Source organism: Terrapene carolina, unplaced genomic scaffold, assembly GCF_002925995.2.
Source record: "Terrapene carolina triunguis isolate 2854851 unplaced genomic scaffold, T_m_triunguis-2.0 Scaffold165, whole genome shotgun sequence".
Lineage (NCBI taxonomy): Eukaryota > Metazoa > Chordata > Testudines > Emydidae > Terrapene > Terrapene triunguis.
The window spans coordinates 4280-31116 of record NW_020664516.1 but is presented as its reverse complement, the minus strand read 5'-3'; the positions used below and the strand labels follow the sequence as shown (position 1 = coordinate 31116).

Here is a 26837-nt window from a genome sequence, read left to right as displayed (position 1 = left end):
ATCAGCAATCTGATTACAGCGGAAGTGCTGCAAAGGCGAGTCAGGAAGCGGGCAAGACTGTGTGATTGAATCACAGTCAGAAAGTAGTTTAGGAGCCCTGCAGCAGCCATGCACGTTCTGCCTGCAGCAGGCTCCAGCAGCCAGCCCCCCGGCAAGTCTGTGTGCAAAGACAGCAGACAGCCTAGCTTTTGCTCTGTAAGCAGCCTGGTTTGCACATTGCAAGCCTGACACACCTGGGTCACAAGTCCAGTTTCCAGCTAAAGAAAGGAAGATCCTGATGCCCTGACCCTGAGGGTTCCTCTGCAAACAGTGGCTGGAGGGAGCAAGGGTTCTAGCTAACGCTCCTCTCCCGCTGACCACAGGGATGGCGGCACCAGAGCAGTGCAGCTCATGTGTTTGGTTTGGCCAAGACCAACGCCTTTGCCCAGCGCAGACTGGAATCCTGCAGTTGATCGCTGTCAGAGCTGACTTGTGAACTCTGCTGTTTCAATGCACCCATGACATGGTGTCGGGCTGATGTCCTGCAGTATAGTGTATGCAGCTGGGGGTTTTATAGCTGTACTCATAGAATCATAGAAGACTGGGGTTGGAAGAGACCTCAGGAGGTCCTCTAGTCCAACCCCCTGCTTAAAGCAGGACCAAACCCCAACTAAATCATCCCAGCCAGGGCTTTGTCAAGCCGGGCCTTAAACACCTCTAAGGAAGAAGATTCCACCACCTCCCTAGGTAACCCATTCCAGTGCTTCACCACCCTCCTAGTGAAATAGTGTTTCCTAATATCCAACCTAGACCTCCCCCACTGCAACTTGAGACCACTGCTCCTTGTTCTGTCATCTGCCACCACTGAGAACAGCCAAGATCCATCCTCTTTGGAACCCCCCCTTCGGGTAGTTGAAGGCTGCTATCAAATCCCACCCCACTCTTCTCTTCTGCAGACTAAATAAGCCCAGTTCCCTCAGCCTCTCCTCCTAAGTCATGTGCTCCAGCCCCCTAATCATTTTCGTTGCCCTCCGCTGGACTCTCTCCAATTTGTCCACATCCTTTCTGTAGTGGGGGGACTAAAACTGGACACAATACTCCAGGTGTGGACTCACCAGTGCTGAATAGAGGGGAATAATCACTTCCCTCGATCTGCTGGCAATGCCCCTACTAATGCAGCCCAATATGCCGTTGGCCTTCTTGGCAACGAGGGTACACTGCTGACTCATATCCTGCTTCTCGTCCACTGTAATGCCCAGGTCCTTTTCTGCAGAACTGACGCTTAGCCAGACAGTCCCCAGCCTGTAGCGGTGCATGGGATTCTTCCGTCCTAAGTACAGGACTCTGCACTTGTCCTTGTTGAACCTCATCTGATTTCTTCTGGCCCAATCCTCCAATTTGTCTAGGTCACTCTGGACCCTATCCCTACCCTCCAGCAGATCTACCTCTCCCCCCAGCTTAGTGGCTGAAGGGGTTCATTGCTTTCTGCAAAGTTGCTGAGGGTGCAATTAATCCCATCATCCACATCATTGATAAAGACGTTGAACAAAACCGGCCCCAAGACCGACCCCTGGGGCACTCTGCTTGATATCGGCTACCAACTAGACATTGAGTTGTTGATCACTACCCGTTGAGCCCAATGATCTAGCCAGCTTTCTATCCACCTTATAGTCCATTCATTCAATACATATTTTTTTAACTTGCTGGCAAGTTTCTGCTGGTTTGGTGTTTAGTTTAGGGTTAGTTTCTACTGTTGGTTGCCTCTTGATTCCTGCTGTCTGACAGGCAGTTATTAAAAGCACAATCCAGCTGATCTCTACAGCATCCTGAGGTGGCTCAGTCAGAAGCTCTAACGAGGCAAGCAGCAGCCTTCCGAGAAGATTTCAGGAACGCTGATTAGGACTTTTGGTTAACTTGCAGTTCAGGTGACCTTTGCCCCCTCCAGCTGCTGGAATGTCCGAGCACCAGAGACACACAGCAGAGCAGACCCTAACCCGGCCAGAGCCTGGGAAGCCCCAACAGACAGCAGAGCCCTGACCTCAGCGGCTCTGCAGGGAAAGGATTGCACAATTAGCTGACACGGCACTGGAGCCCAGGGCGGGGCTGTCCCTAAGAGACCTGCAGGCACAGGGGAAGGGAAAGGGTAGACACTACAGGCACAAAGACAGAGGGGGACGCTCCACCTTCCCAGGCCTGGGCCCGCTGTCCAGGTAAAAACTCCTCCAGGGGAAGTGAAAGCGCCTTCAGGGTATGTGCAACCCCACTCAACCCTTCTGGGATCCACCAATGGATTGGGACCCACCATTTGGGAAAGGCTGGTCTAGGCTGACAGAGCTCCTCGGTAACCTACTCAGCAGTTATCATCTGGGCTCCTACTGCACAGAACAGCAGGGGCTCAAGTCTTCTCAGTGCGGGCCTACCTCCCACCGTTGGCCACATGGAAGAGCGATGCAAGGAAAGGACTGAATGCCTTTTAGTAGCTGGACCCATGCCGAGTGAGCAGGACCCCCCATGTCAGCTCCCCGCGGGCTGCCAGCAGGAGGGCCCCAGGCTGCAGCAAAGGGGCGGCCGCTCTAGATCTCGTTAATACAGCACCCCTGTGCAATACTCGTGATCCCCGCACCAAGCTCAGGAACCGGGAGACACCCAGTGCCGAGGAGCCATGCTGGTTCCCAGCACTGGATGCCTGACCCTTCATCGGGGTTCTTGGCCACGAGAGACAGTTGTTTGTACTTTCCAAGTCTATATTTAGAGCTTGCCTAAGCGACCCGGAATATTTGTAGCATGCGGCATGTTTTCAGTATCACAGGCAAAAATATTGTTGTACTTGGGCTCTTTGTGCTGAAAACAATTAACCCCTTCAGCCCCAAGAGCCACGGGAGGAACAATGACCCGAGTCAGAGTTTAAGGCCAGGTCTTCCAGTCTGATCTCCTACACAGCACAGCCCACCAGCACCCCCACACGGAACCCAACCCCCAAGTATCACAGCCCACAGGAGACCAGGTTATTACGCGCCACACGGAGAGAACAGGAAGGACCTAGGTGCCCGAGGCCCCTGCCATGGCAGGGAAAGGATGAAGTGAGATATCCCAGATGATCCTGGCAAGTGACCCGCACCCCACGCCGCAGGGGAAGGTGAAACCTCCCCAGGTCACTGCCAATCTGACCCGGGGGAAATTCCTTCCCGACCCCCCACGTGGTAGCAACCAGCTAGATGCTGAGCATGTGAGCAGGAACCAGTCAGACAAGCACCCGAGAGAGACTGCTCCGTGCCACCTCAGAGCCTGCCCCCCTCCTTGCCCAGTTGCTCATCTCCAGCCGTGGCAGTGACAGGGGCTGGGAAAACCCAGCCATGGCAGACAGAGACATGAAGCCGGAGAGAACATTGGAGCTCAGAGGATCATGGGAAAGGGAGCCGGGAGCCAGCCCCCAGGAGCACTCAGCAATTAACCCATGGGCCAGATTAGCCAGGCCCCACACAGCCCTGTGTCACAGTGCTCCTGGCTCGAGTGGCCTTGGGCCAGTTAAAGGCAAAGGCCCTGGGGAATACAGAAGGGACTGGGCCCAGAGCCCTTGGCTATCAGGGACTCACCGAGGATGGCATGGACTCGGACGGAGAGCTGCGTGCGCAGGATCAGAGTTGGCCGCCGCCCTTTGCTGGAACGAGAGGAATGCAGGTAAGTCACCGCAAATGTCACCAATAGCCTCGCTCGCGGGCAGCCAGGGCCTGCTCACAGCACCGCCATCGGGAGCCTACAAGTCAGCAAGGCCCAGACCCACGCCGACCAATGGGCACCAGCCTGCCTCCATACTCAGCACCAGAGCCAGAGCTCTGCTCCCCTAATGATGTGCCAGCCACCTCTCCCCCAGAACAGCTCCCCCCCCACACACACACACCATGCCCCACTTCCACAGGTTACTGACAGCAGCAGCACCCGGCTATTGCTGGGGCCTGCCAGATCACCACAACCACCCTCAGGAAACCAAATCTACACACTTACACTGGGGGGAGGGGCAGCTCTTTGGTGCACTGTCCTGGGGCCTCCACGCACCTCTGCCAGCGTACTTCTGTCCTGATCTGTGGCCGCTCCTGCTTTCCAGGCCTGATCTCTCCCCACAGCTCTGCTGAGGCACCTCAAGTCCAAGGTCCCTCACTCCCCACAGACTGCCCTAGAGTCTGACCAAAACTGGCCTGTCCCCAGGCTCTCAGCCCAGGGGCTCAGTTTAACATCCAGGAAGCGGCTGGCAAAGGAGTGAATCCCCCAAGTGACTCTACCAGCCCCAGCCCCAATTCCAGCCATTCTTGCTCCCCCGCAGGCCCCTCACCGTCTGCTCCATCCTGCTGAGCAGGCAGAAGAGCAACATGCATCAGCGTCTCACTCCATGGGGGCATCTGGAGAAGGCAAAGGTGGGGGAAGCAGGGTCATGTTGTCTGGCTGGGCAGTCTCCTGAGTGGAGACAGTGACTCATGTCCCACTCACTCGGTTCAGACGGGTATATCTGCGACTCCAGCAACTCACCTGATCTCCTCGTAGAATCCTTCCAGCTCATCTTTCTGCTCCAGCAGGGACAGATCAAGATCCAGGTACTGTCCAGATGGTGAGACCTGCAGTGTACAGTCCGCCAGCTGCAAACACAAGGACCCCCCACAGATCAGTGATGGTGCTTGCTACCGGGAGGGAGGAATGCATAGCGAGGTCGTGGGGAGCAGGGTCAGTGTGAGGCACCCCAATAACTATACTGCCACTCTGCACTTGTAGAGGACAAGTAGCCAGTCAGCAGCAGGGCTAGGAGTAGAACCCAGGAGTCCTGACTCCCAGACCATCTGCCCCCGCCTCTCAACCATGCGACTCCCTAGCCATTCCCTCACGCCCAGCTACTGCCATCCCCTTTTGTGGGGTTGCACAGCCGTGCGGCACCTTAGAAACGGCTCGCTGAGGATTTAACTGAGGCACTTTAGTTCAGCTCTAGGGGGCCAGAGTGTAAGTCACTCACGAGTCCAGAAACTCCTATTCCGTGTCCCCTCAGCAGCAGCATTCTGTCCCATCCCATCCCCCGGGCTCGGGGGTTCACAGGCCATTTCTCCACATTCCTGTCTTCTCTTCCCCTCACCAGAGTCAGAGATTCCAAGGCCGGCAGGGACCATTGTGACCATCTAGTCTGCCCTCCTGTATGCACAGGCCAGAAACCTGCCCCGAAACCATTCCTAGAGCAGATCCTTTAGAAAAACCGCCAGTCCTGATTTAAAAATGGTCAGTGATGGAGAATCCACCAGGGCCCTTGGTAAATTGTTCCAATAGTTAATTGCCCTCACGCTTTAAAAACGTACGCCCTATTTCCAGTCTGAATTTGTCTAGATTCAACACCCAGCCATTGGATCGCGTTAGACCTTTCTCTGCTAGACTGAAGAGCCCATTATTAACTATTTGTTCCCCATGTAGCAACTCAGACTGGGATCAAGTCACCCCTTAACCTTCTCTTTGTTAAGCTACATAGACTCAAGGAGCTCAATCTATCACTAGAAGGCAGGTTTTCTAATCCTTTAATCATTCTCGGGGCTCTTCTTTGAACCCCCTTCAATTTATCAACACGTGTCTTGAGTTATGGACCCCAGAACTGGACACAGGATTCCAGCAGTGGTGGCACCAGCACCAAATACAGAGGTAAAATAACCTCTCTGCTCCTACTCACCATTCCCCTGTTTATGCAGCCCAGGATCACATTACCTCTTTTGGTGACAGCATCCCACTGGGAGCTCCCGTTCAGCTGATTATCCACCCTCCCCCCGAATCTATTTCGGAGTCACTGCTTCCGTTGCTAGCTCACGGTCCCGTGCAGGCAGCTGGGTGAAATGCACTGGTCCCCTCATCTCTACAGCGCTTGAGCACGGAGCTATGGAGCTCACCGACGGAGCTGACAGCAGGTGAGGAAAGAGGCCCAAAAGGAGCCCCCAAGGAAAGGGGGCGGGGAATAAAGACAACCCATAGAGGGGAGCAGTGGGGCAGGGACAATTCAGCAGTGGGGGTGAGATGAGAGGAGAGGACACCGTACCAGCCCTAAAGTAGCGACTAGGTGCTAGCAGTTCTCCCCCACCCATCCCTCCAACACACACCCTAGAGACGCAGCCAGCTGCATCTCTAGGTGTCATGGCAGAGGGACATGTGCACACACCCTCGGTACACACAGGCACTGGTGACTCACCCATCACCATGATCCTGACAAAGCCTGCACGCTGACTCATCGCCGCCTGGCCGCTTCCTGACGGTCATGAAAATCACAGCTTCCAGGCTGTGCAGCTTTCACATCCCAAAATACAGGGCTCCGAGCAGAGGAGCACAACCCCGACAAGTTCAGCCACTCCTGAGTCACAATGCAACCACTCCAGGGGATCGGCCACGTGGCCCTGGCCTCAAGCCAGGTAGGCTCTGCCTGCCATCTCTGCGGTGGACAGCGGTAAGATCCCTCCCTCTCTCCTACAAGAGAGGATGCCCCCTTCCAGCAGGGCGATGGGGAGAGTGCCAAGCAGGGACTGGCGATCTCAGCCCTGTGGAGGAAAGTCAGAAAAGCCACCGTAAGGAGGCTCCCTTCCTGAACAGCACGAGGCGAAAGGGCAGCTCCCGGCCAGTTCAGCCTAGAATTGGAGCCGCTTGGCCAAACGCTGCCTCTTCCTCCGACTCCCACAGCCCACCTCCCTCAGACACGCAGCTGGAACCAGCTTCACCCTTGGCCCAGCTTCTTATCTCACGCTGGTGTTCTGAATTCTGTACCGATATGTCTGACAGGAACTCTTGCTCTGGGGTCGGGGATTGTCACAGGGACTCTCGCGGGGGGGGGGGGGGGGCAAAGCACCCTCCATGGAAAGGGCAGGGGCCCAACCCCAGCTCTCCACATTGTGACAGACAAGGCACTTCCTTCTGGGATACCGGCAGGAGACCGAGTGGAAGCAGGAGGTAGAACACCTTGGGATCTGGCTCCGGCACACACAGATAGACTTGGCAGCATTCGATTTCAACCAGTAACCGGCGGCAAACATCCATTTCAGCTGACACACCGAAATCAATCCATGGGTAAAAGGGGAGCCTGAAGGGATTGGGTGTCAGCTCTTTCCGGACAGGAAATCCCACATCACAGCTCCTTCTCATGGTCTGGAAGGTTCACTCTGCACTGACATCAGGGAGCGGATCCTCTGCAAGTCCGGCCCCATATACTGCAGATCAAACTACGTGCCCTTGCGCTCGGCCTTTGGAAGGCAGGGCCTTACTGGCCTTGGTATCTTGCTATGGCAAGTCACAAGCCAATTTACGTCCATTTGATTCTTTGTTAGTGTCGTCACTATGAGAAGGACCTGTCAGCCGAGTTCACTGGTCCCGCTAAAAAAGCGGACAGTTTTAATGCATCTTTTCTAGCCAGCAGTATACAGGAATGAGGTAGGTATCTCTTTAAATGCTCCAAGAGCCCTCCAGCGGTGCTGTGTGTGGTGGGCAGCACACACCGCCAGAACCTAACCAGAGCAACTCTAAGGCTGTGTCTACACTTACCATTTAAAACACAAAAAGTCCATGTTTTGCGCTAAAACCGCGGGAGCGTCTACACTTGTTAATGACTTTTTGCGGTGAAACTTCTGAGTTTCAAAAAGAAAACCACCTTCACGAGAGGCCTACAGTCCTTTGCGCTGTTCTTTTTGCGCTGTTGTGAAAGTGAAGACACATTCTACCAGCGTAAACACCTTTTGGCCTCCGAAGGATATCCCACAGTTCCAAAAGTGACCACTCTGGCCAGCATCTCCGCTGCTCTGATGCCAAGTAAACGGACGTCCGCCCCTCCCCCTGTAAGCCCCGGAAGTTGAAACTCCCTTTCCCTTTGCTTGTAGATGTGGCAGGGAAAGCAGCCAGACAGCAGGGGGGGGTAAAAAAAATGCCACGAAAGAAACAAGGAAGTAATGGGGCTGCTGGGACATGAAGCAGCGCAACACGGGGCACTAAGCAGGGACCCAGAATGCCTTCCGCTCACCCCCCCCTTCCCACAGGACCTATCCCACAGCTGCCCTACAGCACTGCTCTCATCCGCGATGGAAGTGCTGGTAGTGTCAACACTCTCTGGCGCCTGAGGAATTGAGTGAGGACACAAACCAGCGCTTTACTTTCACCGGTTCCCTGTCACCGGTGACACTTACAGCGCAAACACTCTGTCAGTGTAGACATACCCTAAGCATACAGCTAGGCCTGGCATGTTTGCTCTAAATGCTTATTTGGAACCCAGTCACGCTCACCTTCTTCCTTCCTATTGGCAGTGTGGCAAAAAGAGCAAAAAAGACACAAGGTAGCTCAGTGGTTCTATCGGTATTTCAATCACGACTGGCTGCCTCTCTGAACATAACCTGCCCTAGATCAGCTGCACACTATGGACTGGTTGCAGGAACATTGGGTGACATTCTCTGGCCTGTGCTATATAGGAGGTCAGACTAGTTGATCACATTGGTCCCTCACACCTATTATCTATATGGGTGAGCTATATGACCCTACATAAGACTGGCAAATCTGTGGCTGCATCTCACTTTAACACTGAACAATCCAAGTGCAGAGTAGCAACTAAAACCGTTCACTGCCTCGTAGCAGTATCTGGACTTATTGCTACCAGTACAACTGGATTTTAAGGAGGCTGGTCAGTGCCGAGACATATCTACTGTTCTTTTTGCCAGGTGCCAAGCAGCACAGAAACATCAGGATGCAGCCCACGGGCCAACATTGGGGTGCACTTGCCTAGCACTCTTTGGCAAGGAACGTCAAGGCCTTGTCGTGCCACTATAGAAAGCTGTCGGACCCAAACTGATCTCATCTGCCAAAGGCATCAAGCTATGCCAGTAAGCCCATAGCTGCAGCATGATTGGTGAGCACCAAGGATAGCCATATGAGGGGCCTGTTCACACTCTGGAACTCAGCGGCAGATGACAAATCAACCTAATTTTCTTCTTTGACAGGGTCACTGGCCTAGTGGGCCTGGGAAGCTGTAGACAAGGTATATTTTGATTTTAGTGAAGCTTGTGATGCAGTCCCACATGACATTCTCATAAGCCAACTAGGGAAATGTGGCCTAGTAATGGGTGCACAGCTGGTTGAAAGACCGTACCCAAAGGGTAGTTAGCAACGGTTCACTGTCAAACTAGGAGGCTCTATCTAGTGGGGTCCTGCAGGGGTACATCCAGGGTGCAGTACTAGTCAATATTTTCATTTATGACTTGGACAATGGAGTGGAGAGTGTGCTTATAAAATCTGCAGATGACACGAGCTGGGAAAGGCGGCTTGCACTTTGGAGGACAGGATTAGAAATCAAAATGACCCTGACAAATGGGAGAATTGGTCTGAATTCAACAAGATGAAAGTCAATAAAGACAAGTACAAAGTACTACACTTAGGAAGGAAAAATAAAATGGGGAATAACTAACTTAGTGGTAAAAAGAACAGGAGTACTTGTGGCACCTTAGAGACTAACAAATTTATTTGAGCATAAGCTTTTGTGGGCTACAGCCCACTTCATCGGATGTATAGAATGGAACCTATAGTAAGGAGATATATATACACATACAGAGAACATGAAAAGGTGGGAGTTGCCCAACCAACTCTAAGAGGCTAATTAATTAAGATGAACTGTTGTCAGCAGGAGAAAAAAAACTTTTGTAGCGATAATCAAGATAGCCCATTTAAGACAGTTTGACAAGAAGCTGTGAGGATACTTAACACGGGGGAAATAGATTCAGTGTGTGTAATGGCTCAGCCATTCCCAGTCTCTATTTAAGCCTAAATTGATAGTATCTAGTTTGCATATCAAATCAAGTTCAGCAGTTTCTCGTTGGAGTCTGTTTGTGAAGCTTTTCTGTTGCAAAATTGCCACCTTTAAATCTGTTACTGAATGGCCAGAGAGGCTGAAGTGCTCTCCTATTGGTTTTTGAATGTTATGATTCCTGATGTCAGATTTGTGTCGATTTATTCTTTTGCGTAGAGACTGTACGGATTGGCCAATGTACATGGCAGAGGGGCACTGCTGGCACATGATGGCATATATCACATTGGTAGATGTGCAGGTGAACGAGCCCCTGATGGTATGGCTGATGCGATTAGGTCCTACGATGGTGTCACTTGAATAGATACGTGGACAGAGTTGGTGTGACCTTATGAGTGTAAAATAATATTTCATTGAAAGATGACAGGGCCAGAAAGAGTTAATTAACTCAGACTGACCTGACCCACGGGTGAACTGTAGAAACTGGTTAGGAAGATATGTAAATGAATAGAGCTTTGAAATGCAAGTCTGCATTGTTAGAGATCTCAAGGGTAGATGTTTGCTCAGGGCTTGTGATGTGAGCAAACAAGTCTTGTCTATTGCTATAACTTTAATTCAAAGATCAAAAAGGAATATTAACATTTATGATGATACTTGAGTGAAATAGTATTATTGCCTATCCTATATGTCTCTTTGAAGGTTGTGGTAACCTGTATCCGAACTGTTTAATGGATAGATTACCTTGTGCTAATTGCCAGGATGTTTGAGAGAAGGAGAATTAAGCCTATTGTTTTCTCAGGCCGAAAGGCTGCTGGAAATGTACAAGAACCCTGGGACATGATGCTATATGATCTCAGATCTGCTTTGGGTTTCAAGAGGGGGAAACCCTAAGCCACAAGGATTGAGATCCCCAGTCATTGACTGGAGCCACCCTGAATATGGACATTGGACTATAACCTATGGACTATTTCTAAAAGGACTTTTGGCAACTACAAGCTCACCTCTGCTATGCATCTGAACCTCAAGAATTGAATTCAAGTCTGTATGTATATTGATCTTTTGACCAACACTCTCTCTCTTTTCTTTTTTAATAAATTTTAGCTTAGTTAATAAGAATTGACTATAGTGTGTATTTTGGGTAAGATCTAAGTTATAATTGAACCTGGGTATATGGCTGATCCTTTGGGATTGGAAGAACCTTTTCTTTTATATGATGAAGTAAGATTTTCAGTAATCATCATCATATCTGACATGTGTGTCTGGATGGAGGCCGGAGGCTGGGCACTTTAAGGGAACTGCGTTGTTTGAACTTCTGAGTAACCAGTGAGGTACTACAGAAGCTGTTTTGTGCTGGCTTGGTAAACCTAAGTATTGGAATATCCACCAGCGTTTGGGGTTTGTCTGCCCCGTTTTGTTTGCAGTTCACCCTGATTGAGTGACCTCAGCTGGCTCCCATGGGCAGCACCGTCACAGTTGGCATCGGGCTTTGTTGCAAGGATAGGTTCCTGGGTTAGTGTTTTTGTTCTGTGGTGTGTGGTTGCTGGTGAGTATTTGCCTGAAGCAGGTGCCACAAGTACTCCTGTTCTTTTTGCGGATACAGACTAACACGGCTGCTACTCTGTAACTTGGTGGTAGTACTGCTTAAAAGGATCTAAGGGTCATAGATAAGGCTAAGTTTTTATCACAGATATTTTTAATAAAAGTCATGGACAGGTCATGAGCAATAAACAAAAATTCACAGAAGCCCGTGACCTGTCCCTGACTTCCACGAAAAATATCCCTGGCAAAAGGGGTAGGTGGGTTCAGCACCCACTGCTGCTGGGGCTCCCGGATCCCCCCAGCTGCCCACCGAGGCGGGGGCTGGGAGCTGTGTGGGTGGGGCTGGCTGGGAGCTCCAGCCCCAGGGCAGAAAATGTCACGAATTCCGTGACTTCCGTGACCTCCATGACATAATTATAGCCTTAGTAAGAGTGGATCACAAATTGAATCAGTCAACAATATGATGCAGTTACCAAAAAGTCTAACATCATTCTGAGGAGTATTAACAGGAGTCTCGTATGTGAGACATGAGAGGTAATTGTCCTGCTCTACGCGGCACTGTGAGGCCTCAGCTGGAGTACTGCATCCAATTCTGGGCACCGTGCTTTAGGAAAGAAAGTGGAGAGAGTCCAGATGAGAGCAACAAAAACGATAAAATGTTTAGGTAACCAAACCTATGAGGAAAAGTTAAAGACACTGGACATGTTTAGTCTTGAGAAAAGACAACTGAGAGGGGACCTAATAACAGTATGTTAAGAACTGTTACAAAGAGGACGGTGATCAATTGTTCTCCATGTCCACTGAAGGTAGGACAAGAAGTAATGGGCTTAATTTGCAGGCAGGGTTAGATACTAGGAACAACCATCTAACTCTAAGAGCAATTAAGCGCTGGAATAGGCTTCCAGGGGAGGTTGTGGAGTCCTTGTCATTGGAGGCTTTTAAGAACTGGTTGGAAAAAACCTGTCAGGGATGGTCTAAGTTTACTTGGTCCTGTCTCATCGCAGGGGGCTGGACTAGATGACCTCTCAAGATCTCATCCAGCCCTCTCTCTCTGATTCCATCAACAATGGCTGTTCTTTTCACCACTCTGCCTGAAGTATGTAGCTAGAGTTGGGATCACAGGTCCTCTGCCAAAACGTGCCTCCCATAGCTGGGGGGGGGCGGAGGGAGGGGAGGGGAGGGGAGAAACATGGCCTAGTGGATGGGGCACAAGACTAGGAGCCTGGAACTCACGAGTACTGATCCGCTTCTTTGGAGACTAAGTTCTAACTGGCAGACCCCCAACAATATCTGCACACGGGGACCACTCGTTCCCCTCTTGGCTAAGAGTCGCATCTGGTAACCTGTCAACAGCTGCCACTGGCTGCAAGCTGTGATGCAGCTGAAAGGAATCAGGCTGGGTCGGTACAGGTCTGTCGCATCTTACGCGCATTTAACATGCGCGATTTCAGCTTTACGCGATCGGCAAAAACCAAAAAAAAAAAAAAAAAAGAGAAAAATACCAATTTTAATACTGTCCCTGTAGTGCGGGCGATTCCGCCCGCCATCCAACTCAATGTAATTTTGACTATACGCGGTTTTCGCTTTACGCGCTGACCGCGGAACGTAACCCCAGCGTAAGATGAGACAGACCTGTACTTGGGGAGGCAATGCCAAGGATCATGTAGGTGCGGAAGGAAGTGGTGGTGGAGATTCAAGAGGAGTTGTTCTCCTCTCCTGTCAACTGATGTACTCATGTAGTGCTAGAGTGATGTAAAAGCTAACCACTAAACACTTCGGGGGTGTTCCTCTGGTACTTCTCAAATTCCACTGCAAGCGATGGGGCCTTCTGCCAACTTCAATTCCACCAGTCGGTTCAACTGATTTGTTCCAACCTAAACTGGCAGTGCTGCCAACTCTGGCTATTTTGTCGCGATCCTTGTAATATTTGTTGTTTCAATTAAGCCCCAGCTTCAGGAGTGATTACAGATGATGACATGACAATCTTAGTTTTCATTTAAAAATGCAAGTAAGTTCCTAGCCCTCCTCTTTGCAGAGAAAAGCTTGAAAATGTGACTCCAGCGCGACCCAAAGGCTCAAAACCAGAGGCCAAAGCAAGCCCCAAATGTATCATTTTTGAAAGGTCTTGTGACTTTTAAGCCAACCTCATAATTTCTAAGGCCTGACAAATGGTCTGTGAATATGTGGGGCTGGCAATGCTGCTGCGTCACTCTTGGGTGCTGATGGGATTCTTGTGTGGCTTATATGCCATTTTGCATCCCCTGGGGTCCCCAAATCATTTACAACGTGCTAGAAGAGTGTTACTATTAACCATGTAGCCTTGGCTTTACTCTGCGGCGGGTATCGAACCCATGGGTCACCTGACGCACTGAAATACTGGTGTGGCTCACGCGACATGTAGATTCTGCAGAACCTCAGCTTTCACTTAACGAGGCACATTTCTATCCCTTCCTGGTTCCGCAGAAAGAGTATAGACTCATTCAAATGGGAACCCAGCGAAGCCAATGCCGTACTGTCTGCCTGAGCGGTACAAACTCTCCAGCTTCTCACTAGGGTGTTAACTCTCATGTGTAGAGAGGACCTATTAAATGTCTGCAATAATTAGTTCTTTGCTGATCAAGTTAGCGGAGAAGGGAATGGAGAAGGGGTTGGGTGTGAAACCCAGGGAAGAAGGGAGGGGTGGAAATTGGGAGCTGCTGCAGACACAAAGTCAGGGCAGAGGGAGGGTAACTGAGAAAGGCAGGATGGGGAGGAGGGCCGAAGAGAAACAGAGCACAGAAATAGCGGGTCACCCTAAGCCAAGCATTTCCCACTGACCCATGCAGAACGTGACCAGGAGGTGCCGATGAAGAGATTTATTTCCTACATAAAGGCCATATTCGACTCTCGATCTCTGTGCAAACGTCTCCCTGTCGCTATGGGAGTTGTGCTGGAGACTGTGGGGTGTAAGTGGCTCCAGGTTCGCATCCCAGCCCCTGGGCTGTAACTAAACATGGAACTCACCCATCTGACGCAGAGTAAGTAGGGGAACATCCTCCCCCCCCCCCCCCTTTTCCCAGGAAGCCTCGCTAGCAACCCCGCAGTGCGTTAACTGCTAAATCGCAGGCAGGTCAGCATCAATGTCCATGCCTGCTTCAGGGGGCCTAATTACATGAGCCGGCCTACTGGCGGCTGCAGGAACTCGGATGCCAGTTTCTCATGTGAGCGTGGCAGGAATGCAGCTCCACCCGCAGCGTTCGTGGTTTGGATTCTACCCCAGGCACATGTTGTCTCCTAGTGCTAACCCTTGGGGACAGAGACATGCTGTTCCAGTCGGCTCACGAGCCGCACTGTCCTGGGAACCCTTTACAGGCAGTTCCCATGACAGGGAATTCCTGCACGAGAGGGCAGTGAAAACGGCAGGGTCTAGGTTTGGTTCCTTTCCTTCACCCAAACAAGGCTCTGGGACACACTCGCAGCAAAAGCCCTGACCAGAAATACTGAAGTCCAGATGCTGTTGTAACACTGCGGGAAGCAGTCAGGTGAGGGCCACGCACTGCTGTAACGGGGAGAGGCATCCGGGGGACAGAACCATGTCTCTACTCCGAGTCAGTGTGAGAGCTCAGTTTAAATCTGTCAAGAACTCACCTGTGAAATAATCTTAAAATGGCCTGTCACTTTAACGTGGATTCAAGGGGATGCTGAACTGGCTTCAGATTAACACCTAAAGCCAGGAACAATTAACATTCCAAAGAGCTGCTGCAAACTAGAACAGGAAACAGCCATGAAGGGGTGGCAGGGATGGGACATCCAATCCCTGTGTACGAAGACAGGTCCTTGCACTGAGACACCCACTATGTGGATAGACATCCAGAAGAACACGGGAAATGTTTAATCTAAGGCACTGATTCCAATAGGAAAGGACTACAGAAAACATACACGAAACAGACCCGGGGGAGAGGCCTGGAAAGGCCGTGAGCAGGACTGCAGGACTGCAAAGTAACCTAGAAAGTGACACTGGGCCAGCTCCAGGGGGATTTGGCAGCAGGCACCTGATGCCATGAAGGATCTCTGACAAACTGCCCTGCTAAGGGCTTGGGGAGGCCAGGACCGGCTGGAGCAATCCCACACTGGTATCTACGTAGGTTAGCTTCCAAGGTGCATCAGACTAGCTCTGTGATGGGGACTCTCTTTGGTAATAGGACTCTCTCATTCTTCACAAATCTTGTTTTTAACACAGCCTGAGTCTTACATTGCTTTTGAGGCACACTCACTGTCACACATCCTGGCAGGGGAATTACCTGCTAACCTCTTCTAGGAGGCAGATAGGGAGCGACGGGTCACTGATCTGGCACACTAGGCTAAGGTGATATCCAAAGATGTTCACGCACCCCCAGATACAGGCTACAGTCAGCAGGGGCGTGGGAACAGTTAGCTGATCATGAGAGCTGGGAGACCAAAGGTTACAGTCAGCTGCAACAGAGATGGAGCTAAAGGGCTCGAAGCCCTCATGGTATGGATAGCAACAAGCGAAGCAGCTCAGTGCAGGATGGTGAGGCCTCCTCTCCCAGCCAGCCCACACGCCCTGTCTTCCCACAGCAGCTGCAGATGGACTCCAAGTTTCCAGTCGGCCTCGAGTGGAGGGTTTCAGAACTTCATGAAGCTACTCGCCCTGCCTGTTATTGCTGCAGAGACGAACGCAGATCTCACTCCAGCGTGAGCACAGACGGATGCTGCATATTGAACACAGCCAAGCTACAGGGAATACAAGAACTTCCCTGCTTGTTTTAAACCCCAGTTCTCCACCCCTATAGCTGAAACCTGACACTCAGGGTGTGGGGACCACACAGACTCTGCCAAGTGATGCAAACGGGAAGGTCAGTCCTAGGGCTGAAGCTCTGACCATGGCCCTTTTACCAGTTTGACAGGATGGCCTGGGTAGTTTAAAGTGATAATATCCATTTGGGAAGGAGGCTAACACTTTGCAAGCACACAGGTGTCTTACTAGGGAGAGCGATAGTAGAGATTATGACAGTGGCTCTCAAACTTTTTTACTGGTGACCCCTTCACATAGCAAGCCTCTGAGTGCGACCCCCCTTATAAATTAAAAACACTTTTTAATATATTTAACACCATTGTAAATGCTGGAGGCAAAGCGGGGTTTGGGGTGGAGGCTGACAGCTCACGACCCCCCGTGTAATAACCTTGTGATCCCAAGGGGTCCTGACTCCCAGTTTGAGAACCCCTGAATTATGGGGTTCAAGTGTCCCCAATTGTCCCTGGAAACTCCATGGTGGACAATGGTGTTGCCTTCTCCCATCAGGAAGCTCTAAGTGGCTGGAGCAGGCATTTCCACGCACGCTTTTGCTAACTGTAAAACTCTGAAAGGAAATATTGAATAGACATAAGCTAAACTAAAATCAGCCACTCTTAAACTGAATTAAGAGTGACCATTCAGGGGCTAGCACCAGTTTAAACTAAATCAGTTTAAAAAAACCAACACCCCTCCCCCCCCCCACACACACATTTAGTTAAACTGGCCCCAAATCTGGAAAAACGTCATTTTATTCTCTCCCCAGTTAATCAGTGCTGTGAAGGGGAGAGTTATATGGGACACAGAAATTGAGGCATAACTTCTCTACGCAGGCCCAAACAACAAGGGTGGTTTTAGCCCCCGTGTTTGCTCTTTACCCTATTTCGGTGGCCCAGGAGAAAAGGCTAACTATTCATGCCTAACGACGGTGCGTGTACAGTGACTGCAGTGCATAGGGCAGACCCCCGTTTTCCAGGCTGGATGCTGTCCTGATGTAATGTCTGTGGTGCCTAATTCTGCTCTTTTTCCTTTCCCCAAAGAAACCTGGAACCATGTGTGTAAGGAACCTGACTAAGCTTCTTACAAGTATCAGGGGTATATAGTGGAATCTAGGAACAGAAACCTCACGAGGATAGTTATTTTAGACAGCAATCTGGGACATGATTTGCCTTTCACAAATCCAAGCTGACTCATACCTATTAGCCTGTACTTTTCCAAACGTAGCTGTAAGCTACAATATCCCAAGTATTTAAAAACCCTTTCCTAATACAGGTGTTCCTACAGCCTCTTCCTGAACACTGGAACAAGAGTCACTGTTTTCTGAGCACCGGGTACTTTTCTATTACCAAAACTTATTAAAGGTTCACCTACTTCCTCCTCCTAGCACCAAGAGCATCACCTTGTCTTTACCCTCTGCCTGTCTCACTTCTGTCTAGATACTGGCTTTCCACCATAATTCCAGTCTCCTTTGGCTTGTCCTCTACCACACAAAGGCACACTGCATGGACATGCCATTAATATTCTTTTTATCCAGCACAGGTGTGAAGAAGTCACTTCCACCTCCTGTGATTTGCTTCAGTAACTAGCAATAATTTCCAACTCTTCTGTGCTATTAATGACCCCACCAATGCTCTTATTTTTCAACCCCCACAGTGCATTTAAAGAAACTCTGACCTATCACTTGGTATATCTATAGCTATATCCCCAAGGTTTGCCATGCCGTGATTAGCAATGCCCAAGATGCCCAAGTGCCCACAAGCACTTGGCTGGCAGGACATAGACAAAGAAGACAACCTTTGCTCCACGCTTGGCCACCCTAGCTGGTTCTGAAGAAATCCCTGCACCCAAGTGGATGTTTCTGCTATGGCCATCAACACTAAATAGTTTAAAATATTGACATTTAAACTGTCATGATTGGGTTTCAGAATTCACTCCCTGCTGAGACGAATGGGACGGCTGTGGCTTTGTTTGATTCTGTGCACCTGCACAGTCAGAAGGCCCTGCATTGGTTTATGTCACAGTGGTTTTCTCCCCAAGCAGAAAGGCTAGCCGTTTGTTTTTTTAAATGAAGGCTGGAAATACCAGTCAACAGTAGAGAGCTCCTAAGATTGTCACACTGGTGCATCTCCACGGTATTTTTTTCTGGCGTCACTAGTTATTGTAACTTATCCTTTGCTGACTGACAGATGGAAACAAGTGGTGGTGTTGACAACTTGCTTGCATTTGCTGAATCAGAATGACAGACCTGCTTGCATACTTCAGTCTAAATCAGGGGTGGGCAAACGTTTTGGACCGAGGGCCACATTGGGGTTCCAAAACTGTATGGAGGGCCGGGTAGGGAAGGCTGTACCCCCCAAACAGCCTGGTCTCTGCCCCCTATCCGGCCCCTCCCACTTCCTGCCCCCTGACTGCCCCCCTCAGAACCCCCGACCCATCAAACCCCCCCGCTCCTTGTCCCTTAACTGCCCCCTCCTGAGATCCCTGCCCCAACCCCCCCCGGGATCCCAACCCTCCCTGCTCCTTGTCCCCTAACTGCTCCCCCCAGACCCCACCTCCTATCCAACCCCTCCTGCTCCCTGTCCCCTGACTGCCTCAACCCCTATACAGACCCCCGCCCCCTGACAGGCCCCCCAGGACCCCACCTCCTATCCAACCCCCCCCCCGCTCCTGTCACCGGACTGCCCCAACCCCTATCCACACCCCTGCCCCCAGCCAGGCCCCTGATACCCCACACCCTATCCAACCCCCCCTGCTCCTTGTCCCCGACCGCCCCCTCCCAGGGCCCCCCCACCAACCCCTCCTCCCCCAGCCCCCTTCCGAATGCGTCTCTGCGAACACAGGCGGAGGACTCAGGAGGAGCAGGGGCAGCCGCGCAGCCAGAGAAAAGCGGCGGTTTCCTCTTCAAAGCACTGCTTCTCTCAGGAGAAGACACCGGGTGGCCGCGCAGCCGGCCGGAGAGAAGCAGTGCTTTGAAGGGGAAACTGCCGCTTCTGTCCAGCTGGCTGCACGACCGTCCGGTGTCCTCCTGAGTCCTCCAGCTGCGTTCTCGCCACCCGCACCGCCCATCTGCTCCCCAGAGGCTGCGGGTGAGCCTCCCTCCCTGCTCTCCTGCCCACTGTGCTGCGGGGGCGCACTGAGGTGAGGCTGAGAGGGAGGAGGGACAGCTTGGGGGGGGTCAGGGGCTAGACTCCCAGGCCGGGAGCTCGGGGGCCAGGCAGGACGGTCCCGCGGGCCGGTCAGGACGGTCCCGCGGGCCGGATGTGGCCCGCGGGCCGTAGTTGGCCCACGTCTGGTCTAAATACACAGGACCCTTATTTGGTACCCAGTTTATATTTGTGATTTATAAACAGCCCCTAGCTTGGCTTCTGTTTTGAAGACACAAGCGCCTAAACCTCCTCTTCCAAGCTGCATCAGCTGCCTCCCCAACAGCAGTCTCTGAAAGAGGATAAATACAACCTGGACTACATTTTGGTGAAAAGAGAGTACCACAATACTTGTGCTGGGGGGCTGGATAGCCCAGTTTTGCTGCAATGTAGAGGATGAATGCTTAGTATCAGCTGTTTCCTCAGGGACACCTCTGGGAAACTTAATCTGATAAATTATCCGAGTGAGTCCCACTTTACGCTGGTACTGAGAGTCTACGTTGGGGTAAAGATATTGACATGACGACACCGGTGCAAGTTTCTCTAATGCAGACAGGCTCTTAAAGGAGATCCAGAAATTCTACTGGAGGTTTCACTACTGCTTGCTCAGAGGGGATGTGTTGCACCCAGAATGGTATTAAAGATAAGACCAAAACCAGCACTTTAGAACGCTGGTTGTCCTCCAAGGCAAGGTGGAGGGTGCCCCAGGGCCACCCTCTCCCTGCTGCTTTCTTGCCAAAAGATGCCACTCTACAAATTATGGCTCTTCCAGGCCAAGACTGTGGCCCTATAAGGACTCAAAGATCTCAAATGACAGAATACTGGCAGCTAGTAGGGCTCAAGAGTCCACCCTGGGCTTACAAACTCCAGCGGGCACACCTAGAAGACTGGAGTACATGAAGGCAGCATATGGTAAAAAGGGGGGTTGCAATCTGTGATGGGGCATGGAAACCCCACACTGGTCAACAAGGGGTTAAGGAGCTGCTCTGGGCTGAGCCAGGCCCACCCCGCCACACCTGCCGGGCAGGCACAGGCTGGGTGGGGCGGGGGAGGTAAAAGGGGAGCAGAACAGCCGACATGGGCAGAGCAGAGAAAGAACAGACCGTTAGCCCTTGAGGAAAGGGCTGAGGGAAGGCAGGAGCTTCCCAGACAACCACTGCCTGGGAGGGAGGGCCAGATCCCCACACGCCCCGGGAGGGAGGCGTACCCCTCTCTCCCTTGCTAACTCAGGTTATTTGGGTTAATTCCCCTTGCTTTTTGATCAGACGCTGCCCAGAAGGGGAGAGGCTTTAAAGTGACCTGGCTGGAGAGCCATGGCACAGGAAGAGGCAGGCTGCCGCACAGGTGGAGCAGCCACCTGCAGGAGACCCCAACAGAGAGAGCGAGCTGCCACGCCTGGCCATGAGGCGGCGCCAGCGAGTTGACCCCTTCATGCAATCATGGAGCAGAGTCCTACCGCCCTTCACAGAGTTTGCTAAGGACAATGGACTATTGCACATGAAACTGAAAACCCTGGAAGACAGCTCAACAGTGACAACATTTCAGGTTATGTGACAAAGGGAAGAGTATCACTGCCAGGGGGTCCTGTGGGATATTTTTCTAAAAAAGCCTAATGCGCCTTGAGAGACTTCCAAGTCTTCCTTACCCCACTTAGATGTACATCCCTTCTCGAAATCTCTCCTGCCACCCTCGTGATAACATCCCCTCCAGTCCAACAGAAAAGATCTTATTACACACAGAGTCCGGCTCAGAGAGGAAAACCCTTGCCAAAGATCTGTTTGCTTCGTTAGGCATTGCTTTTGTTGTTTGTTCCCAAATTAACTCCACTTAGTCACCCTTGAAAAAATATCTCATGACATGACACTGGTTCAGTCCAAGAAAAATGAAGATGTGGATGAAAGGGCACGTGTCTGGGTCAGAGGAAGGTTTAACAACAAGTTCTGTTATCCACACACGCCAAGGCTCCCAAGCTCATGTGGGAGTCAAATGTATCTGGCCCGTGTTTCCTGCCTGCCTACTCCGCCCTCCTGCATTGAGATGCTCCCCTTGCCTCTACTGCTGGCTGCTGCAGTGGTGGGCAGCAGGCCGAGTCTTCTTCTCCTTTGGAGCGACTGACTGAGCGCATCCTGCTCTGCCTCTGCTCCCCCCAGTCCCTGGCACTCCTCCACACTAGGCCTGGCTGCAAGGCAGGCTGAAGCTGGAGGAGCCCTGCTCCATCATGGGGTGGGAGAGGAGTATCATCTGGCCCCCTAGAGCCACAGGGGGAAAGCAATCCAGTCCTCCAGGGGAAACAAAAATAACAGCAATAGGAATTTGAGTGGAAGGAGAGAGAAAAGGAAACCTTTGAAGGGAAGAGATGGTGGAAGTGCCACAAAAACAGTGGAGAGGAGAGTAGGCTTGCTGTCCACTCACATGAGATTGGAGGTGAGTGAAAACCCAATGCTCGCCCCTCCCCCCAAGGTAAAAAGTGTGGGGGAAGCCAAACTCCGCTGGAATAGTTCCAGGCATTATGGGGAAAGAGGAGGAATGGCCATCCAGCTTGACTGAGGGATGGAGCTTCAAATACAGTTCAGATAAGTATTTAAACCCTGGGTGTTTATCTGAATTGATCCCAAAATCTGCACCTTGCAAGATTCCCCTCCCCCTCCACTGGCCTTTCTGTGCATTTTGCTATCCTACCGCTGCTTGAGCGTTTGGCTGGGTTTTGAACAATGCAGCACTGAGATGCATTCCCTTGTACGTACCCAATGTCACATTGCTCTCATCTCCAGTCATGAACCATTTCCCACAAATAAAATGGGTGGTGTCCAGAAAAAGAGGACGGAGATCTCCCTCCAGCCTCTAACTGGGAGGCCAATTCACGGCTAGTTATGGCAGCAGGAAACTGGTCTGGTTGCCCATTGCACCTTTGCAAGTTTAGAATCACCAGTAAATGAGCCGCGTATCATTTTGTGCTCCCCATTGAACGCCCCTGTTTTCCATCTCTCACTTATTTACTCTTCCCAGTATTATTTCTTTAGTTCACCTCTCAGATTTCACGAGGATCTATGGGATGTTTTACTGAATGTGTTTTTTCATCTTCACCCCAGAGTTTTGAATACGTTGGGAAGACACATCAATGACATTTAGAAGACATGGTACAATCATGCATCCCAAGGAAGGGTTATTCACAAAAGCATGATGGTACCACTGTGGATGGGACACCTTAAAGCCAGCAGACACTTAATGCCATCTCTGCCTTTCTGTGCTCTGGATCAGACAACTGCACGCGTCTCCCCAACAAGTAAAGGCGAGGCACTCCCTGCTTAGCTGTTCACTGCCCTAGGAAAAGCAGGTTGTTGGTTAATAAGTTTCACCTGGATAGCTATTTCTGCTGGCCTCACAAAGTAGTTTCTTTGTTAACAGAAGGTAAACAGCTCCCTGCTGCCAGGTGGGGCAGCACAGAATAGGACAGCGTAAGTGGTCTCCATTTTGAGTTACAGAGCTCTCTATTCACACTACCCCAACCTGCATGTTAACCCCCTTCCATGCCCTATGTGGAAGGCATTTACCAAAAATGTCCCAGGTTTTACAAAGGCTATCATTCAGTTTTTACTGATTTTCACTGGAATTTTGAACCACTTAAATACAAAACAAAGTGCCTGAACTCCCCAAATCCAGCTCCCCACTTTGGAAGAAGAGAGTAGCTCACTAATCTAGGCCCCCCAAGGCCGGGTAGCACACCACGTCACATGCCATGATGTGCCCCAGTAGAAGACTGCTACAGCATCCAGGCCCAGACGAGGCAGACCGAAGATCAGAATTAGTCAAATTATACAGATACCATGGGACATGGAAACGATGGTGTGCGGGACAATTTGAGATTCCAGCAGCTCATTCCCATAGACCAGCCGTAGGCCTGTTTACAGAAGGTCAGACTAGATGACTAGAATGATTCCTTCTGGCCTTGGAATCCGGCACGGACTGAGTAACTGCACACTAAGAGCACAAAGCCTTCTGCCATGTTCAGGGCCCTGCTCCCACTGAAGTAGAGAACATTCCAAGCGCCTGTCCGCTTCCTCCCAGATAACCCACTTAAGAGTGCCGGGAAGGAAACCAGACAATTTCCAGTTAATTTTAGCCTGCGTTGCAGAAGGGCCCAGATAATCATTCCAGAAACCTCCGAAGCCTCAATGTGCACACATATGCCAGTCACTGTTAGCTTGCAGATCTGCTTATCCCCAACTCCACCTCTGACAACACGCGCAACCAGACCGTCAGCACCTCTTGCCTTATCTACTTACTGCCACTCCCCCACATAGCATTCCAGCTCTCCAGAATGCTGCTGCCATTTCCTCATACATTCAAAGCATGACCACATCAACCCCATCCTCAGACACTTCTGCTGGTTCCCATTCCTTACAGGGACCAGTCCAAGTCAAAGTTTGCCTTGATTTACAAACCCTCCATAGAAGACTTCATAAACCTCCTCTCTTCTCTCCACCCAGATCCTTCCCCTTTGCACCAGCCTGCTCTGTGACCACACACAACCTTGTCAACGCTGGTCCAAGAGCCTCCTCCTTTGCAGCTCCTGTCTGCTCTGACTGTATCCCTCTGCCATTTTTGAAGCTGTGACTCTACTTTTTGCCTATCCTCTTAATTTCTTGTCTCATCTAGCTCTGGATCATTTTGGGATGCACTTCGTAGGAAACATACCATAGAATACATAGGTTCTCCAAAGGAAAATGCAATCCTTTGTCGAGCTATCTACATGTGGAGAGTTAACACTCATGCCCCATTAGCCAGTAGTTCAGGGGTTTTGTCACCCCATCAACAGGATAGAAACTCCAGATGAGGCAGCTAACGCACCAAGTGTCCAAGGTTGCATATGGAAAAAAAAAAAAAAAGAGGAGCTGATGCTCATCCTCACAGCTGACACTGAAGAACAGTCAAAGGGTGCTGCACTGTGAGAAGTAGGATCATTCCGAGGAGTTTCCTCCCACTTGTGCCCAGGGGGAAAGCTAAAAATTGCAGGCCACTATTCAAGAGTGTGAAGACAGCCCAGAAGTCCTGCTTGACCTCACTCTTCATTAAACCAGTTCTGATTTTTCAGACTGGGCAAGAGCTATTGTGGCACCCTGAATGGCTGACACTTTTGCCTGTTCGGTCACAGTTAACAGAATCCTCAGTGTACAAGAAACGTTATATAAACTCCAGATGGTGCAGGAAGCGGTGCTGGTGACTCAGAAGATATCACTGTTTCCTTCAAGTCAGTTCTTAGTCAATGCATCAGTTTGGTGTTGGGGCCCTGTGCTACTGGAGATGACATTTCAGAATACAGCTAAAACTGTGGTTGTTAAACCAGGAATACGCTGCTAGAGGAATGTTTATGCTACACAGGAATAGCAGACACAGGCCCTAACCAGCAAGCTATAGGCTATGTTTAAATACAAGACTTTATGCTGACCGTTTCCATTCTTTGTGTGCATGGGGGGTTTATCGAATGGATTTGAGCTTGGATGCTGAGGAGCGATGTCTCCCAGTACAGTTGCCCGATGCTACCAGGTCTCCATGGGAAATGAGAAATCCAGTCTGAATTGATTTCACCTGACTAAAAGTTTCGAACAAAGGACAAGCCAACCAACTCCTCCATGAATTATGAAACAGCTACTAGAGGTCAGGGCACAAATCCCTCCACCCCATCCTCACTGGCCCAGCCCCTGGTCCCTCCTCGGTACTGCCCAAACAATTCGCTGTAATGGCTCAGCTCCAAGGCCTGCTCCTACCAAAAGCCTATGCCCAAGGCACAAACCTGCACCCGCCTAGTGAAGCAGGGATGAGGAAAATGGGGAAGTTCTACACACTCTGTAAAGTATCAGGGGGTAGCCGTGTTAGTCTGTATCCACAAACACAATGAGGAGTCTGGTGGCACCTTAAAGATTAACAGATTTATTTGGGCATAAACTTTCGTGGGTAAAAAACCCACTTCTTCAGGTGCCGAGACAGCTAGGGGGCTGCACAAGATCGGGATGTCCACACCCAACAAGCCCAGCCCATACATAGGCCCTGCCCTAACCCCACTTCCTTCCCCTCCCCCGCACAGAACCCCCCCAACCATGCAGGGCCTGTCACCACCCCGCTTCCTCCAGCTCAGCACCCCCTCGACCCATTGCAGGCCCCCCACACCATCTCACTTCCTCCTGCCCAGCCCTCCTCACCGAGCCCACACCCCTGCCACCACCCCGCTTCCTCCAGCCCAGCCCCCCAACCTCATGTGGGCCCCATCCCCCCAGCCTGTGCTCTGTGCAGGCGCCACCCCCAGTGCAAGCCCCACACCCCCCAGCCCAGCCCCCCGCGACCCATTGCAGGCCCCCTCACTACCCCACTTCCTCCAGCCCCGCTCCTCCTCTGTGCAGGCCCCACCCCCAGTGCAAGCCCCCCAGCCCAGCACCCCGCGACTCCCCTCACCACCCCACTTCCTCCTGCCCAGCCCTCCTCACTGAGCCCACATCCCTGCCACCACCCCACTCCCTCCAGCCCAGCCCCCCAACCTCATGCGGGCCCCACGCCCCCCAGCCCAGCCCCCCGCGACCCATTGCAGGCCCCCTCACCACCCCACTCCCTCCAGCCCCGCTCCTCCTCTGTGCAGGCCCCACCCCTAGTGCAAGCCCCCCAGCCCAGCCCCCCGCGACTCCCCTCACTACCCCACTTCCTCCAGCCCCGCCCCTCCTCTGTGCAGGCCCCACCCCCAACACAGCTTCCACCAGCCCCGCCCCCCACCGCCGCCTGGGCCCCACCCAGCGCTCGCCCCGCCCCAGGACAGTGGCCCGCAGGCGCCGCTCACCGGCAGGGGCGCGCCCAGCAGGCGGTGCAGGGCGGGCAGCTGCGCGCCCAGCGGCAGCGCCTCCGGCAGCGGGTGGACGGGCGCGCGGCGCGGCTCCGGGAAGCTGGCGCACGAGAAGGGGTCGCTGTCGTCCAGGTACTGCAGGCGGCAGAGCGCGGCGCCGGGCCCGGCCGCCATGGGCGCAGCGCAGCGCAGCGCTGCTCCCCGCGCGCCCACCCGGCGCAACTGCCCGCGCGCCGCCTGCCTCAGCGCAAGGCCGAGCCCGCGCCCCGCCCCGCCCCGCTGTCCGGCCTGGGGCGGGGCGGGGCTACGGCCCCCCAGCCAATCGCTCGCCGGTAACCGGGACAACCGGCCACTACAGAGCAGCCGATTGGCCAGCGCTGCCGGGCAGGCGGGGTCTGGCTGCGGCTAACGGGCCCCGCGGCGAGGAGCAGCCGCCCCGGGGCGGGGCCCAGCGGCCTCAGCCCCCTCCCGCAGGGTCAGGCGCAGCAGCGCCGGCCGGAGCCCGCCCGGGGGCCCAGCGCTCCCCAGCGGCCGGAGCAGGCTGTCCCCGCCGCGGGCCGGGCGAGCTCCGTGCGGCTGCTGGGGGTAGGGGACCAGCTGCACCAAGTGCCTGGGGAGCAGTGGGAGGAGGGCGCAGGGGAGGGGGGCACAGTGTTAGGGGAGAAGGGGCGCAGGAGGAGGGGAAGGGGCGCAGGGGGCAGCGGAGAAGGGGTGCGAGGAGGAGGGGACGCAGGGGGAAGGGGAGGAGGTGTTGCAAGGGGGAGAGAGGAGAAGGGGCAC

General features: G+C 52.3%; 1 protein-coding gene across 1 annotated transcript in view; it reads right to left on the bottom strand.

Annotated features, from left to right (window-relative positions):
* The window catches only part of LOC112125047 (FH1/FH2 domain-containing protein 1-like), a 59744-nt gene extending 33494 nt beyond the window's left edge, over positions 1-26250 (bottom strand). The window contains exons 1-3 of the mRNA XM_029912021.1: positions 26055-26250; positions 4501-4607; positions 3573-3637 (exon numbers count right to left, since the gene is read on the bottom strand). Coding sequence (XP_029767881.1) covers positions 3573-3637; positions 4501-4607; positions 26055-26231 — 349 coding nt within the window. The 5' untranslated portion in view covers positions 26232-26250. The remainder of the gene's footprint in view (positions 1-3572; positions 3638-4500; positions 4608-26054) is intronic.
* Positions 26251-26837: the final 587 nt, after the last annotated feature.